The 14,973-nt window shown below is 43.2% G+C and overlaps 1 protein-coding gene across 4 annotated transcripts in view; it reads right to left on the minus strand.

The window, feature by feature from the left end:
• Nucleotides 1-955: 955 nt before the first annotated feature.
• Nucleotides 956-14,973, minus strand: part of PKNOX2 (PBX/knotted 1 homeobox 2) — a 316,349-nt gene continuing 302,331 nt past the window's right edge. For all 4 annotated transcript variants that reach the window (XM_065417140.1, XM_065417139.1, XM_065417138.1 and 1 more), the window contains 2 exons: nt 9,949-10,127; nt 956-1,179 (listed from right to left, as the gene is read on the minus strand). In XM_065417140.1, coding sequence (XP_065273212.1) covers nt 956-1,179; nt 9,949-10,127 — 403 coding nt within the window. The remainder of the gene's footprint in view (nt 1,180-9,948; nt 10,128-14,973) is intronic.

A 14,973-nucleotide genomic window follows, 5' to 3' on the forward strand; every position in this document is an offset into this window, starting at 1 on the left:
TGCCCAATTATTTCTTGATCGGTTTCTGAATATTTGTGATCTTCTAAACATTTAATGGTACCTGGATGGCATCGCTTGAGGAAATTCTTGGTCATTTGACATTGCACCTATAGCCTAGAAATTTCACTAACTGTATCACAAGCAGACCATTAAATTAAAAGTTTCTAAGTTTTCGATTCTCCTACAAAGGCTGCTCAGCTCAGTCTGGTGCCCAATCACCAGACCGATTTACATCAATATGTGTGTGTCCCCTCTGTACTTCCTGGGGTTTGTCACTCTGTATAGGAAGAGATGGAAGTCTGAAGAGTTGACATTCATTTAATCAGCACTAATCAGGAATCTAAATGGATCCAGCACTAAAGTCTTTCAATGTTCAGTTTTAAATTCTGACAATTTGCAAACTCTGATTTCCCTACATTTAGATATTTATAATCATTACAATCTTTTACTTAAAAAAAGCATCAATCCTTTTGTATCTATAAATCTTTCATAAAAGCAGTGAAAATGAAAACAGACCTGCCTCGCACCTGCATGTCAAAAAAAGGCATTGCATGATAACATCCATCAAAGACTCAGTCATACAGAAAACAGCTTGCCCTAAAAACACTTTTGTTCTTATCAAAAACAACAACAACAACACACAAAAAAAAAAAACTGGCCACAATATGTGCCTTGTAAACATGTGTCCTTCACTTAAATAATAACCCTGCACATTCTACTGGTCTCTTAAATGTGCACTCCTGTCCACAGCTGCAGTGTATTGCAGGCAAGCAGGACACTTTGTAAGGGTATCATTACTTGATTTTGTCATACATAATTTTTAAAGCGATGTGGGGGGCTTGTATGTCAAAGATCAGGGTTCCTCTAAAATTCCTCAGGCTGCTGATTTAGGTAGGCAAACATCTTTCCAGGAGGCATCTGCTCTACCGTAAATCAGGGAACCTTCAATTCTTTGCTACTCCAGTGAGTCACTGTGCTCCAAGCCAAGGTCATTGACATTCGTTGTCTGGAGCTCATCGTTATCTTCCTCCAGTTCTTCTTCTTCTTCCTCCATTTCATCCTCCTCCTCATCTTCTGTTCCATCAAGTGAATCGTCATGAGCTGCCATCATGGCCTGCTGCATAGCAATGGTAGCATTATCGGAAGACAGGGACTGCAGATTGTCCATAATTAAGGAGCCTAAAATAAAAACAACACCTGATATAAAGAATTACATTCGCAAGTTTACTTCACTGAGGCAACAATGCCATCTGACATCACGTTGCTTTACCATGACTGTTGACTTGCTATGGAGAGATCCACATTGGTTGGCATTTGCCGTACCTCCCATTCAATATGAGATGTGACAATCAAACCTGCTCTTTAGCCTAATACATTTTCAGTCAGAATCACAGAATTAGACATCAATATTTCAGGTAAAACAACACAGCATCTGAATTTTCAGTAATAAGCTTGAATCTGACATATTAAGCGTGGACAATACTACTATCAATGCATGGAAGTTTTATCTGAGAATCTAACAGAGCTTTAAAAAGGTGAGTATTATTATTATTATTATCCATACTGTACAGATGGGAAAACTGAGGCACAGAAGTCACAGTGTTCAAACTTGTATGCATACATGTTGAAGCTGAAGTTTCACAATTCTGGAGGTTTTATGCTTAGTGGATTAATTTGCATATTTTATTACTATGCATCACCTTATTTACATAAATGATATAAAATGTCCTAATGACCAGAACATGAGCCTGGTAAAACTGAAGCCTGGAAGGAACTTTGGGAACATAGGAACGTCTGGTGGACAGGTGACTCTAACTGTTTCTTGAGGCTCTGGCCCTTGCTGCTCCTTGTCCAAGGACTGGACAGGAGGGCTGTGATTGGGTTTCTAGCCCTTGATGGTGGCTGCTGCTTCCCTGGTCTGGGAGGGGGATCAGGCTGCTTCCTGCCATCAGCTGGGAGATGCTCTGGCTAGGCTGCCAAATGTCTAACTCGCTGCTCATTGCCTGATTGGGACATGCTGCTCTTGCTGCCAATCCCTGGTTCCAGCTCAAAGATGCCTCTGGCCAGGGAGAAATGACTCCTAGTGTCACTCTAGCCATACCTCCAAGTCTTACCATGGAGCTCCCCCCTAGAGCCACTCTTTCGATGGAGATGAAGCCGAGAGCATCTCTGCAGTTCTCAAGGAGATTTAAGCTCCTCCAAAGGAGCACCTCAGAAGGCAGCTGTAAACAGGAGCCTTCTGGCTAAATCAAGAGTCTTGATAGGTTTGTGTGCACCTGGCATCTGACAGTGCTGCCGAATCTCACAAATTTAGCATGAGTCTTTCAAGATTTGATGTCATGCTTGAAGCCCCTTCGGCTGGAGTCATAGCAATATGTGAGAATCAAAGTTTTCATTCAAATAAAAAGATTCTAGCCTTCATGGTTGTGGAGAAAAACCTGACAATGTGACCCAAGAGCACTCAAAAGGCTCAGGAACCAGGAGGCAACTAAAAAGACCCTGACTTTTTATTTGTTTGTTTGTTGGTTTCAAATGTCCTGGTTTTTAGCCAATCTCATGATTCTGGGGGGCCTGATTTGTGATTTTTGAATGCTTAGGTTGATGATACGGCATTGGGCACCTCCAGCCCAAGAGACAAGTCAAGGTTTTATGGGGTGCTGGTACCATAGCTCCCACTGACTATGATGCTGTGGAGTGCTAGCTGAACACAAGCACTCAGGGACATGTGTATGGTTGCTTGAGTATGTCAGGCATTTCAGCGTCTATTCCCAGAAAAGCTATGCACTCACGTCACCAACATGCTACTTCTTTACCCTTTGCTAATGTTTCTCTTTTAAGCAACACTTTACGGTTGTTATTATTATACGTATTTATAACTGCCCACCACGTCAATATCTGGAACACACTTTACCTTGGTTACCACCAACCAAAATGAGCCAGAGCCTCAGCTGGTGTAAGTCAGTAGAGCTCCACCGAAGTCAACAGACCTACACCAATTTACACCAGCTAAGGATCTGGCCCAATATCATCCTCAAAACCACTGGGAAAACACTGACCAAACATCTCTAAGACTAGGGATGCATAAATAGCAATCTGTGTTACTAGAGCAGAACAATGCACTAAGTACATTTACACCTGGTACAATACTGGGAGGAGTTGCAAACACCTGTGAGGATAAAAGAATCAAAAAGTGATAAAAAAAAGATGGAGACATGAGCTTAAAATAATTAAAACAGACTCATCTTGGAAAAATGCATCCAATACACCTGGGGAAACTAACCAGAAACACAGAGAACAAGACAGGCTACTGCCAGTGAGTTGCAATAGTAAAATAGTTGTGCTGAAAATGGAGGCCTGAATCTTGCCATTTGCTCCACTTGAATGCAGACAATTCTGGAACTGGTTCCCTGAAGCCCAGCCCAGGGTCAAAACTCTGATCTGCTTCCAAGTTCCTAAGAGAGAAGGGGAAACCCACTGTACAGATGGATGGACATCAAGGGTCTAGAGAATGACTTGCAGGAATAGCACGAATAAGCTGCAATTTATAAGAGACAGGCTAACAGACTGGAAATATCTACAAGATATTAACACTAAGGAGGCAGAGAACTTACTTAGTGATATACAAGAGATTTAACTAGGATAAACTGGATGAAATTAAGACAGGGAAAATTTAGGTTCAACATCAGGCAATCCTTGTCAGTGAGATGGATTCGGTATGGAACAGTCTCTGAACACAAATGGACCAGGCCCCATTGCTTGGGACATTTAAAATCAGACTGGACGGAATACAGGGAAATACCCTGTAAGGAACAACCCTGTCTTGCATCCCATCCTTGAGATGTGCACTGGATGACCTAACATGTCCTTTCCACTTCTAGCTTGTATGACTGTATGATTGCAATGCAGCCTGCAGTCAGTGGGGAGCCTAAACAGAAAATGATGAACCTACAGGCTGCTCTAAAAGTGGGGACCTACGGCCAGAGGGGCTGGATTTCAGACTTAAGATGCTCCTGTGAGCATCACCGTTCGTTCTGCTAGCCAAAATGTACCTTCTGAGCACAGTTGTCATGGTGGGACATCAGGGGAGTAGTCTCTGAGATAACTGGGGCCTAAACCAGGGCAGGTTTGCAAAAAAGGGTCCAGAAGGCAAATGAAGTATGGCAGCATCCGTAGGTTTTGGGGAAAGGGAGGCTAACCTCTACAGTACTTCCACCTCTAAGCCTTCAAAACTCATTAGTAAGGCCCCTCAAAAATCCATGAGAGTGGTTTAAAAATCAGGAGTTTTTCAAGCTTTCATGTTTTCAAGCTTTTCTTCACAACCACGATTTACTTAAAAATAAAAGGTGGGGGGAGAATGCTGAGATTCTCATCTAAGCACATGCCTCCATGAGCTGCGGCTTTAAGAAAAACACCTAATACTGTGAGACTCACAATAAAATCATGAGAGCTCCAAGAGCTGGCAACACTGAATGTTACGCCTCTCTGTTTTTCCTTCATCTTCTCTCTGTTTCTCACTTTCATTTTCACATTATTGCACTTGTGCTTATTTTTCTCCCTATTTTGTAAATGTCTCTGCATCTAATCCTCCCCTTTTCCCAAATGCTCCTTCTCATCTGGAGAGTTATGACTTTTAATACATTGGCAGCTGACCTCAGTGTTTGCTGCTCTTCACTTAAGCTAAGTAATGAGTAAAGTAACAACCCCACCCCCAAAAAATCTCATTAACACACACACAGAAAAGTCTTGCAAATCAGGTTGTAAAATCTCTGGCTGTTTGAATTATTCATTGTTTAATCTGTTTTCAGAACTTTAAAACGTATAATGTTGGGAAAGTGAAGGATAAGAAACTATTCAAGAAAAGCAGTTAACACAACAGGGACATTCTATATGTTGGGGGAGCATCCTGTAACCCCCATATTCCTCATTTATAGATAATTGTGATATTGCAGATAAAACAGGCCATGTGAGGTATCAGGGGAAAGGTTATGATCTGCTGAAAGTCACTGTTCTATCTAAATATATATATCATTAATGCATATGAAGTTATGAGAATGGTGTTGTATTGTTATCACTAAAATATTCTGTGGGTTTTGGAGGCGCCCAGATACTAGCTCTCCAGAGACAATGACAAGGGAGGTAACCAACACCCAGGTGGGTGCTGAACAGACATCACCAGCCATTGTCCAGTAGAGGAGCTACAATTCAATGACCACACCTGCATGAGGCCACACCAGGGGAATTGCTCAACCTTGCTTGTCTGGGGACTCAGCAATGCCCACCGGACATGCCTGGACTTGTGTTCTCCAAGCACATGGGACAGAACACAGGGGCCCCATGCTTGGCCTTTCTCCTTCCCCCACCTATGCTGCAAGCAACAAGGACACTCAGAAGACTGAAGACCCCAACAGAGGAGACTGGCCCAGGTCTGAAGGGTGAAACCCGTGTACTATGAACTGCAATATCCAGTGCTTAATCTAGATGTTGCACAGACTAATAGGGTTCAGAGTTTAGACTGCGTGCTTATATTTTGTTTTATTTTGGTAACTAACTGATTTTTTGCCTATCACTTATAAATCACTTAAAATCTATCTTTTGTAGTCAATAAATTTGTTTAACTGTTGATCTTTACCAGTGAGTTTTCTTGGAGCGTTTGGTAAACCTGCTCAGATTTACAAAGGCTGGCATATATCCACTCTCCATTGATGAAGTGGTGAACCAATTAATAAATTTGCACTGCTCGTCTTGAGCAATGTAAGATGGTATATTCCTGAGGTACAAGGCTGGGAGCTGGGGGGATTTGGCTGGTGCCTTTCTCTGTGTGATTCATGAGTGGCTCTGGGAGCATTCATGCAACATAGCTGGGTGTGGGGCTCCACATGCGATTGTACTGAGTGATATCAGCACCTGGAGGTGTTTGCTGCTTGTCACTAGCAAAGCATTGGGAGAGACAGCCCAGGCTGGAGAGCAGTCCCAAGGTCCCAGGCTGCACCTCGGGGATCCTGTCACAACAACATCTGCTTGAATTATTTATAGTAGCAGTTTCCGAGAGCAGGGGTAATGCAATCGGTATATATGTGATATAAGTGAAGTTTAGAGGCAGCGCTGCCTACAGCAGCTCAGAAACAGCTTTTAGTCTAATAGTGACAAGAAATTTTAAAAGGTAAATTTTCTTGTTTTTATTCAGTTGAAAAGTCAATGATTTTATGCAGCTTATGTCCCTATATGAATTCTCAGTGTCTCTCTGACTCTAATCTAGGACTGTCAACTTCATGACTTGGCCAATTCTGAAGATATTGCAAGATTCTTTTTTAAATATTCCTGGCTGATGTAACAGTCATTAGGAAAGCACTCTGCGCAGTACATGAAGACTCAAAGGGAATGTCATGAACCTAGTGAGAACCAGATTTATGTTCCATTAATTCATGAGTTTAAGAATTGGTGGATACAAACTTCTTTTTTTAAACAAGAAATGGTCTAGTTCAACCACATTTGCAGTTGGGAACCCTCTTCTCCAGTGAGGCACCGAAGCCAAGTCGGCCCTTTCTTATGAAAAAGCCGAATCTGGATTTTAAAATGGTCAGTGATGCCACAACCCATCTTAAATTGCTCCAACGGTTCATTACTCTCACTGTTAAAAAATTTACACCTTATTTACAGGCTAAATTTGTTTAGCTTCAAATTCCAGTCATTGGATCATGTTGTACCTTTTTCTGCTAGACTGAAGCACCCATTATTAAATATGTGTCCCTCATGTAGGTACTTACAGACTGTGATCAAGTCATCCTTTAACCTTCTCTTTGTTAAGGTAAATAGATTAAGCGACTTGGTCCTTTAATCATTCTTGCGGTTCTTCTCTGAAACCTCTCCAATTTATCAACAGCCTTCTTGAACTGTGGACACCAAAACTGGACACAATATTCCAGCAGCAGTCGCACCAGTGCCAAATACAGAGGTAAAATAAACTCTCTACTGCTCGAGATTCCCGTTTATGCATCCCAGGATCACATTAGCCCTTTTGGCCACAGTATCACATGAGGAGCTCATGTTCACCTCCAAATCTTTTTCAGAGTCATTGCTTCCCAGGATAGAGTTCCCCTTTCTGTAAGTATGGCCTATATTCTTCGTTATGAGATGTATATATATTTATATTTAGCTGTATTAAAATGCATATTTGCTTGTGCAAGCGATCCAGATGACTGTATCAGTGAACTGTCCTCTTCTTTATTTAACTCCCCCCCAAATTTTTGGTCATCTGCAAACTTTATCAGTGATGATTTTATTGTTTCTTCCAGGTCATTGACAATCCCCCGTGGAACCCCATTGGAAATACTCCTGCTTGATCATGATTGCCTGTTTACTAATTACATTTCAGACCTATCAGTTAGCCAGCTTTGAATCCATTTACTGTGTGCCATTTTAATTTTAATATTGATTTTCTATAAGTCTTGGAACATTAGGGACCTGCAATTACCTGGGTCATCCCATTTACCCTTTTTAAAAAATAGTTCTAATAAGGGAGACTCAAATCCCATTCACTTAGCCACAATGCCTCTTAGAAGGAACCTTCCATATCTTTGAAACAGTGTGACGAGTAACCCCATTTTTAGATGTCAGTGCCAAGGACAGTCTGCCTCTGGTGGCTGGTTCACAGAGACCAGCAACCTTCTCATGATCAGGGCTGGCTCTAGTGTTTTTGCTGCCCCAAGCAGAAAGACAAAAAAAAAAAAAAAAAGCCGCGATCGCGATCGGCGGCAGCTGTACCACCGCTTTATTCTACAGCGGTAATTCGGCGGCAGGTTCTTCGCTCCGAGAGGGAGTGACGGCCCCGCCGCCGAATTGCCGCTGAACAGCCGGACGTGCCACCCCCCTCTTCATTGGCCGCCCCAGACACCTGCTTGCTACGCTGGTGCCTGGAGCCGGCCCTGCTCCTGATACCAGCTAACGTAGCTCAAGTTGTGAAAGACTGTGCTGGAGATGCGGGTTCAGACGTTGCTGATGCATAATGAGGGTACTTACAGATGCACACAACAGAATTATTTTCCTCTTTTTAAAAAACATAGGAAATTACACTGGAAAAAGTATCCAAATAACATAATTAAAACTGCAAAGTCAAGCACTTGAAAGTTAAGAAATACCAGAGTTAAGATTGCATTCCATCCCTGGTGCCTATATATTATGATACAGTCTTTAATTACATGATCACGGGACTCTACCTTATTCAGCGCATAGGATGGATGGTGCTCAGATATTGCATCTGGGCTGTGTAGGGAATGAGGCAGTTCTGTAGGACCTCTACCTTATTTTCTCTAAAGTTGAAAGGCATGTAGAGAATGAGAAGGGGACCGCAGGAAGAGGAATGGATGATTTTGTGATTCAGGCTGTAGCTGTCAGAAGATTGGAATTCTTTCTCCAGCTCTGCTTCAGAGTTCCTGTGTGATGCGGGGCAAGTTATGTTAATCCACATTTCTCTAGATGGCCAATAATTGTGTATTCCTTACCCACCTGGGTCCAACAGGAAGACACCTGGGACTGAGACTAGAAGTGCTGAGCGCTCACAACCGCAACTAAAGTCACTGGGAGCTGTGGATGCTCAGTCCTGCTAGCAGTAATAGATTGTGGGCTGGAGAAATGAACACGGGGCTGGAAGTCAGGTAGTCCTGAAATCTGTCTTTGATAAATCACTTCATCTCAGTTTTCCCATCTGTAAAATGGGGCAAATAATACACTCATAACGTCAATGGAGTTGTGAAGATACATTCAATATTGGTTGAGCGTTTCAGATATCACAATGATGAGCACCATAGAAAAGCCCAACAGGAAATTAATAATTTAATATTTGGTGCAGGGTTTGGATGGAGGCACTAGATAAGGCAGGGGCCACACATGGAATGGTGAGAATGAAAGGAAATACTGAATAGCTGGCTCATTCCCTGAGCACGGTCCTTTCTCTGTACTGAATGAGGCAGGGTCCTGTGGAAAAAGAGTATGTGATCATGTAATTAAAGACTATCATATTACATATGCACCGGCAACCTCAATGCTGACACTTCCAGTTCAGGGCTTACTTTATAATACACTATCCTGTTGGTTGTTTTCCTGTTACATCCCCAGCATCCCAGCTCTACCCTGTGTGAATTCATCCATTTTATGCTCACCCTCACTTATGCTGACCAATATGTAACGTAAACCACTATTTCATCACCTTAAAATTTGCCTCTGGTGCATTTTAAAAACTAGTAACCTGTTAGTACTCTGGCTCCCTTAAGTAGCAGAGGCAACTAGATCTATTGGATGGGGTACTACACTTGGAGTAAGAAGTTGTGGCTGCTATTCCTGGCTCCCTTTGTATAATCCTGGGCAATCTGGTTCCATTCTCTTTCCCCTCCCACTCTTGTCTGTTTAGATTGCAAGCTCTTTGGAGCAGAGAGCATCTCTCACGGTATCTTTGTTAGCGCCTAGCACAATGGGGCCCAATCTAACCTGAGAACTCTTGGTGCTACTTCAATAGAAATAATAGCTAATATTTGTTGCAACTTAATGCTGGTGTCAGGCAGACTTTACTAAAAAATTGTAATAAGGAAGTGGTCTCAGAGCTAATGCCTACAACAATAGGCAAATTAGTAAACTGAGGATAATTACATTAGTTCTCCAGTAGAGTTTTCCAGCCAGGAGGGGCATGACTAACTAGTATGTGGTGACCTGGAGTCTCCTCAGTAAATGCAGAAGTACAGTGAGAGAAACTGGATAAAATTCAAGAAAGAAAACCTCGCACTTCTCTCCAGAACTGGCATTACCCCATAGAAATGGAAAGCAAAGAGTGTGAATGTACCGCATGCTTGTTAACAGACAAACATTCTTAATTACTGACATTAAGTACAATAACCAAGGCAGATGTGCTCTGCAGACTTCCCTAGCCAATCCCATGCCATGTCCCTGCCCCATTCTTACCGTCAGGATTGGTAGTAGGATTGACTCCTTGTTGCTGCAGCACTCCAGCTGCAATAGAGTTGGGCCAGAATCTTTGAGTAGGACGGTGCTGGGATTTGATCTTCTTGGCTTTGGGGGCTGGATCTGGATTGCTCGCGTCAAGCATGGGCTGCAGAATGCGTCGTCGGGCATTGATAAACCTTCCCACGGGGAAAAACAGGGAGTTACTTGCATTGTTGAAGGTTCAGAATTATTACAAGGTTTTAGAATAATTAGCTTCTTTCGCTTATTGACCATGGGAAACAGTCTCCTAAGTCACCCAGATGCGTTTGAAAATAAGTTCCATTGACTTTCAATGAGACTTAGGTTCCTAAGGACCAGAGTTTTAAAAAGTTTTAGGCATTGCTCAGCCTCATGTGGCCCCCGCCTAGTGGAATGTTTAGCCCTAAGTTAAGCAGCTCAGTTTCACCCAAACTCCATATGGTGTGCCTGGGGATAGTTAAGTGCCGAAGAGAGAGATTTTCAGACACTGGCCAGCTGAGTGGGAAGTGCCCTACATTAGCCAGGAGTAAAATGCCCAGGAGAAGGGCGGGGAGAGCAGAGAGCTGTAGGTGCATAAACGGCTCACCTGGTGCACCTGGCTGATGGTCCAGAGACAGATATCATCCTCTGCTTGGGATTCTCAGCTGCAAACCCTCTTGGAGTTAGACCCCTAAGACAGGTCACCTGATTAGGTAGCCTGTGCACTCTCTGGCTATGTCTCCACTGCTCCATTGTGTGGACTAAGAGTGTGTGAATTGCAGAGCACACCAAAGTGTTGTGCTCCCACTGCCCTGTGTGGACACTCTAGTGCAAACTAAAAGTTACTTTGTGTTAACGTAATCCTCTTTCAAACAGGACTATGTTAATGTGAACTAGGTACCTTTTCATTAGCTGTTAGACAGACACACTTTGGTGCACGCTGCAATTCACACCCCTGTAGTCCTCCCTGCAGCAATGTAGACAAGCCCTCTGTCTCCTGGTCATAATCAATACCTCTCACATTGTTCAGGCACCTAAATCCCTTTAAAAATCTGGCTCTAAGTGCCCAAGTCACTTTTGAAAGGAAACTTGGCTCCTAACTTGCTTAGGGCTTGTCTGCATAGAGAAGTTACTATGAAGTAAGCTAGGATGTGATTTTAAAGCGCAATAGCTGTTCTGCATTAATTCCCCATGTGGACACCCTTATCCCACACCAAGAGTACCTTTTTCTGCTTAGTCCACTTCCAAAGTAGCGAAAGCTAAACCAGACAAAGGCAATGCAGAATAAGAGTGTCCACAATGGGAGTTAGTGCAGAATAGTTGTTCAGCATTTGCTACTCCATTATAGCTATTCTGAACTATTTGCCCATGTAGACAAGCCCTTAGGTGCTTTTCAAAATGTTACCCTATTTCACAAGTAAGTACTTTGTTATAACTACTAGATAAAAGACTAATTATTGCATTATGTATATTTTCACCAGCAGGGGGCACTGGGTGATTGCAAATGTATACCAGCTACTGTGGCTAGAGTTTACATGATGTTACCAGGCATCAGTCAGTACAGGCCCTTGGTAGACTTAATCATTACTATAAGTAAATGTTATCATTCCATATTTAATCATTCTACTGCTCAGTTTAGTCTGGCATTATTGTGTCCGGCTAATGAAACAGCAGCAGAATGAAATGACAGAAGTAACAATAAAACATAGTCCTGGCTGATGATGACCCCACGTAATGATAGTAGTCTTCAACTACCTGAAGGGGGGTTCCAAAGAGGATGAAGTTCGGCTGTTCTCAGTGGTGGCAGAGGACAGAACAAGAAGCAATGGTCTCAAGTTGCAGTGGGGGAGGTCTAGGCTGGATATTAGGAAAAACTATTTCACTAGGTGGGTAGTGAAGCACTGGAATGGGTTACGTAGGGAGGTGGTGGAATCTCCATCCTTAGAGGTTTTTAAGGCCCAGCTTGACAAAGTCCTGGCTGGGATGATTTAGTTGGGGATTGGTCCTGCTTTGAGCAGGGGGTTGGACTAGATGACCTCCTGAGGTCCCTTCCAACCCTGATATTCTATGATTCTATGATAAACAGTAAAGTACTCCCCAGGCAATGCTCCATACGATTACCCTGCTCCTCAGTCCATACATACTACACTCAACTCTTCAAACAGTGCAACACTCTCTGGATAAACAATCCCATAGTCCTAAATAATTCTACAGCTATTGATTTGTCTATATCTTTCTAGTTTGCCTGCCACTATGACATTTAGGCACAATAGCCCAAGGGCCAGATTTTTAAAGGTATTAGGTGTCTAATCCTAGTGGGATTTTCAAAAATGCTACGAACTCAGCTCCAAGCTCCCCTCAGTATGGGCAGCTCCAGGCAGAGTTTCTGGCTCTGGCTTCTCGGGCACAGATACTGTCTGGTTCCATTTCTACATTTCTACAGAGCAGGGCCCAGTGGGAGCTTGGGGTTAGGTGTGTACATGTTTTGAAAATCAAAAGTTCCCACTGATTTCTTTTGATTGATTGGTTGCCTTTGAAAATCCCACTAAGTGTGTCTGCATCATTAGACCCCTAAATACCTTTATAAATCTGGCCCTCAGGCTCCTAAGTCACATGGGCACTTTCAAAAAGCCTTTTCCAGGAATTAAAAGTTTCACTCAGGGCTCAATTCATCTCTGATATAACTTCATGGACATCACAAACTTACACCAGCGGCAAATGTGGCCCAAGAAATGGAAATGAGGTAAGTGACACGGAAGGTTTAAGAGAGACAAGGTTGGCAAGGGAGTATCTTTTATTGGACCAGCTTCTGTTTAAGTTAGTTTTATAAAGAGTATGAGTCCAATTCTGCTTTTACACTAGTGTAAAGCTGGATTAACGGCAGCACAACTGGTGGAATTGCTGTGGATGAACAAACTGGATGGTAAAACTGATCTCAGAATGTGTCAGTGTCACAGCAGTGCAACTTGCACCGATGTGGTAATTTGCTGGAACTAAATTCAGCCCCTAGCATGAATGGGTACAATCTCTAGTGAAGTCAATGGGAGCTGGCCCTGGAAGTATTGTGTTAGTTAAAGTGTGTGTTTGGCTACACCCTCCTTTTCGCTGCTTTCTCTGTTACACTGCCGTCAGCCCCCAGCATGTAATTGGCTCACTTTGCATACATACTGAATGGAGGAGCTGTGAAAGTTATGCTACTTTATGAGCAGTAAATAATTGAGAAGCCTGATTCTGGTAGAGGTCTGCTGTGTTTATACTACCATTTCTGTTACCATTAAATGCAGCCCAGAGACATCGCCATGTCCAGACTGCATTTGCCTGAACTGGATCAAAAGTGTTTTCTGGTTCTCCCGTGTTTCTCAGTTTGGCTCTGCTCTCTCCTGGTGTTTTATTAGTAAATGGCATCTTCGGGAGTCAAATCCTGGCCCTAGTGAAGTCAATGGAAGTTCTGCCACAGACTTCAATGGAGCCAGATTTTGGCCCAGAAGAATTTCTAAAACTATGATATCTTATGGCTACACTATGACATCCAATATGTTATTTTTATTTCATTGTTGTCATGTTTGTTGACAGGATTACATGGAATGAGACTGAGGCTATGTCTACACTACAGGCCTGGGGTAAGATTCCTCTGCTAATGTACACCTATGCACACTAACTTGCACTGAGCTAGCATGCGTAGCCACAGTGGCACAAGTAGAGGCAGCGGAGGCACGGCTAAGCTTTGTCGAGTACCTACCCGCCTGACTCCGGGGGTGTCTGCACTCAGCACGGCTCAGCGGTGCCTCCTCTGCCACTACCTATGCCACCGTGGCTACACTGCTCTTTATAATTATATTGACAATCATGCTAGTTCGATGAGAGTAGCACAGTATGTGTACGTGAGCAGGGAATCACAGTCCTGGCACGTAATGTAACCATAGCCTAGGCAAGCTAGCGCATCGCGAGCATGTGTGTGTGAATAGAGCAATCACACCCACCTCGCAGACGCGGGCTCAGTGATACTATTAGCTGATTAACAAAGACAAATGGAAAAGAGTGACCCAAATATCAGGTAAACATTAATATTAAATAAGAATGAAAATGAAACCTTTGCCAATGCCTCTCAGATTACACCTACAGCTGTGCCAATGCATCTCAGTCCTGACCTCCAGCGTTCTCTGTTATTCCAGTCTGTTGCCACACAGTTCTACCAGTAAGATACCTTCTCACCTCACCTCCAGCAATGATACGCCTGAACAGAGAATGGCAAATATGGGGTGGGTGAACTCCATTCAGGATGGAGGATTTCCAGAGAAGAGTCGCAGCATCATATTGCATTACCTGAAGCACGGTTTTAAATGTTTTGTGAACAATTTATATAGAGATGTTTATTTTTATGTCTACTTTCTTTTTAAGCACCCGTGGGTACAAATTCACTCCTTTGTCTTCAGACTGAGGGCACGTCTTCACTACCCGCCGAATCGGCGGGTAGCAATCAATCTATTGGGGATCGACTTATCACATCTAGTGAAGACGCGATAAAATCGATCCTCGATGGCTCTTCCGTCGACTCCGGAAATCCACCACGGCAAGAGGCGGAAGCGGAGTCGACGGCGGCGCAACAGCGGTCGACTCACCGCCGTCCTCACAGCCAGGTAAGTTGACCTAAAATACGCAACTTCAGCTACGCTATTCACGTAGCTGAAATTGCGTATCTTAGGTTGACCCCCCGCTGTAGTGTAGACCTAGCCTCAGAAGAACCAACCTCAAACCATCAGGTTTGAATCTTGTCTCTTTTCCCCAGGAGCTATTTCCACCTTACTCTATTGTTCAGATACAATACCTCAAAAACATAGAAAAACACCTCTGCCTTGGGCTCTGATGCCAATTTAATTCTGAGAAATGGCCAATAAGGGGAGTTGCCTGAGTAACGTAACCAGCATCCTGCTATCCATGTGATGAAAGTCGCAGGCTAGGCAGGGACACTGAGAGTAGTGAGGTGATTCCATCAGTTTGATAACTATGAAAGCAGGAAAATTCCAC

The sequence above is a fragment of the Emys orbicularis genome, chromosome 15 (genome assembly GCF_028017835.1).
Source record: "Emys orbicularis isolate rEmyOrb1 chromosome 15, rEmyOrb1.hap1, whole genome shotgun sequence".
Lineage (NCBI taxonomy): Eukaryota > Metazoa > Chordata > Testudines > Emydidae > Emys > Emys orbicularis.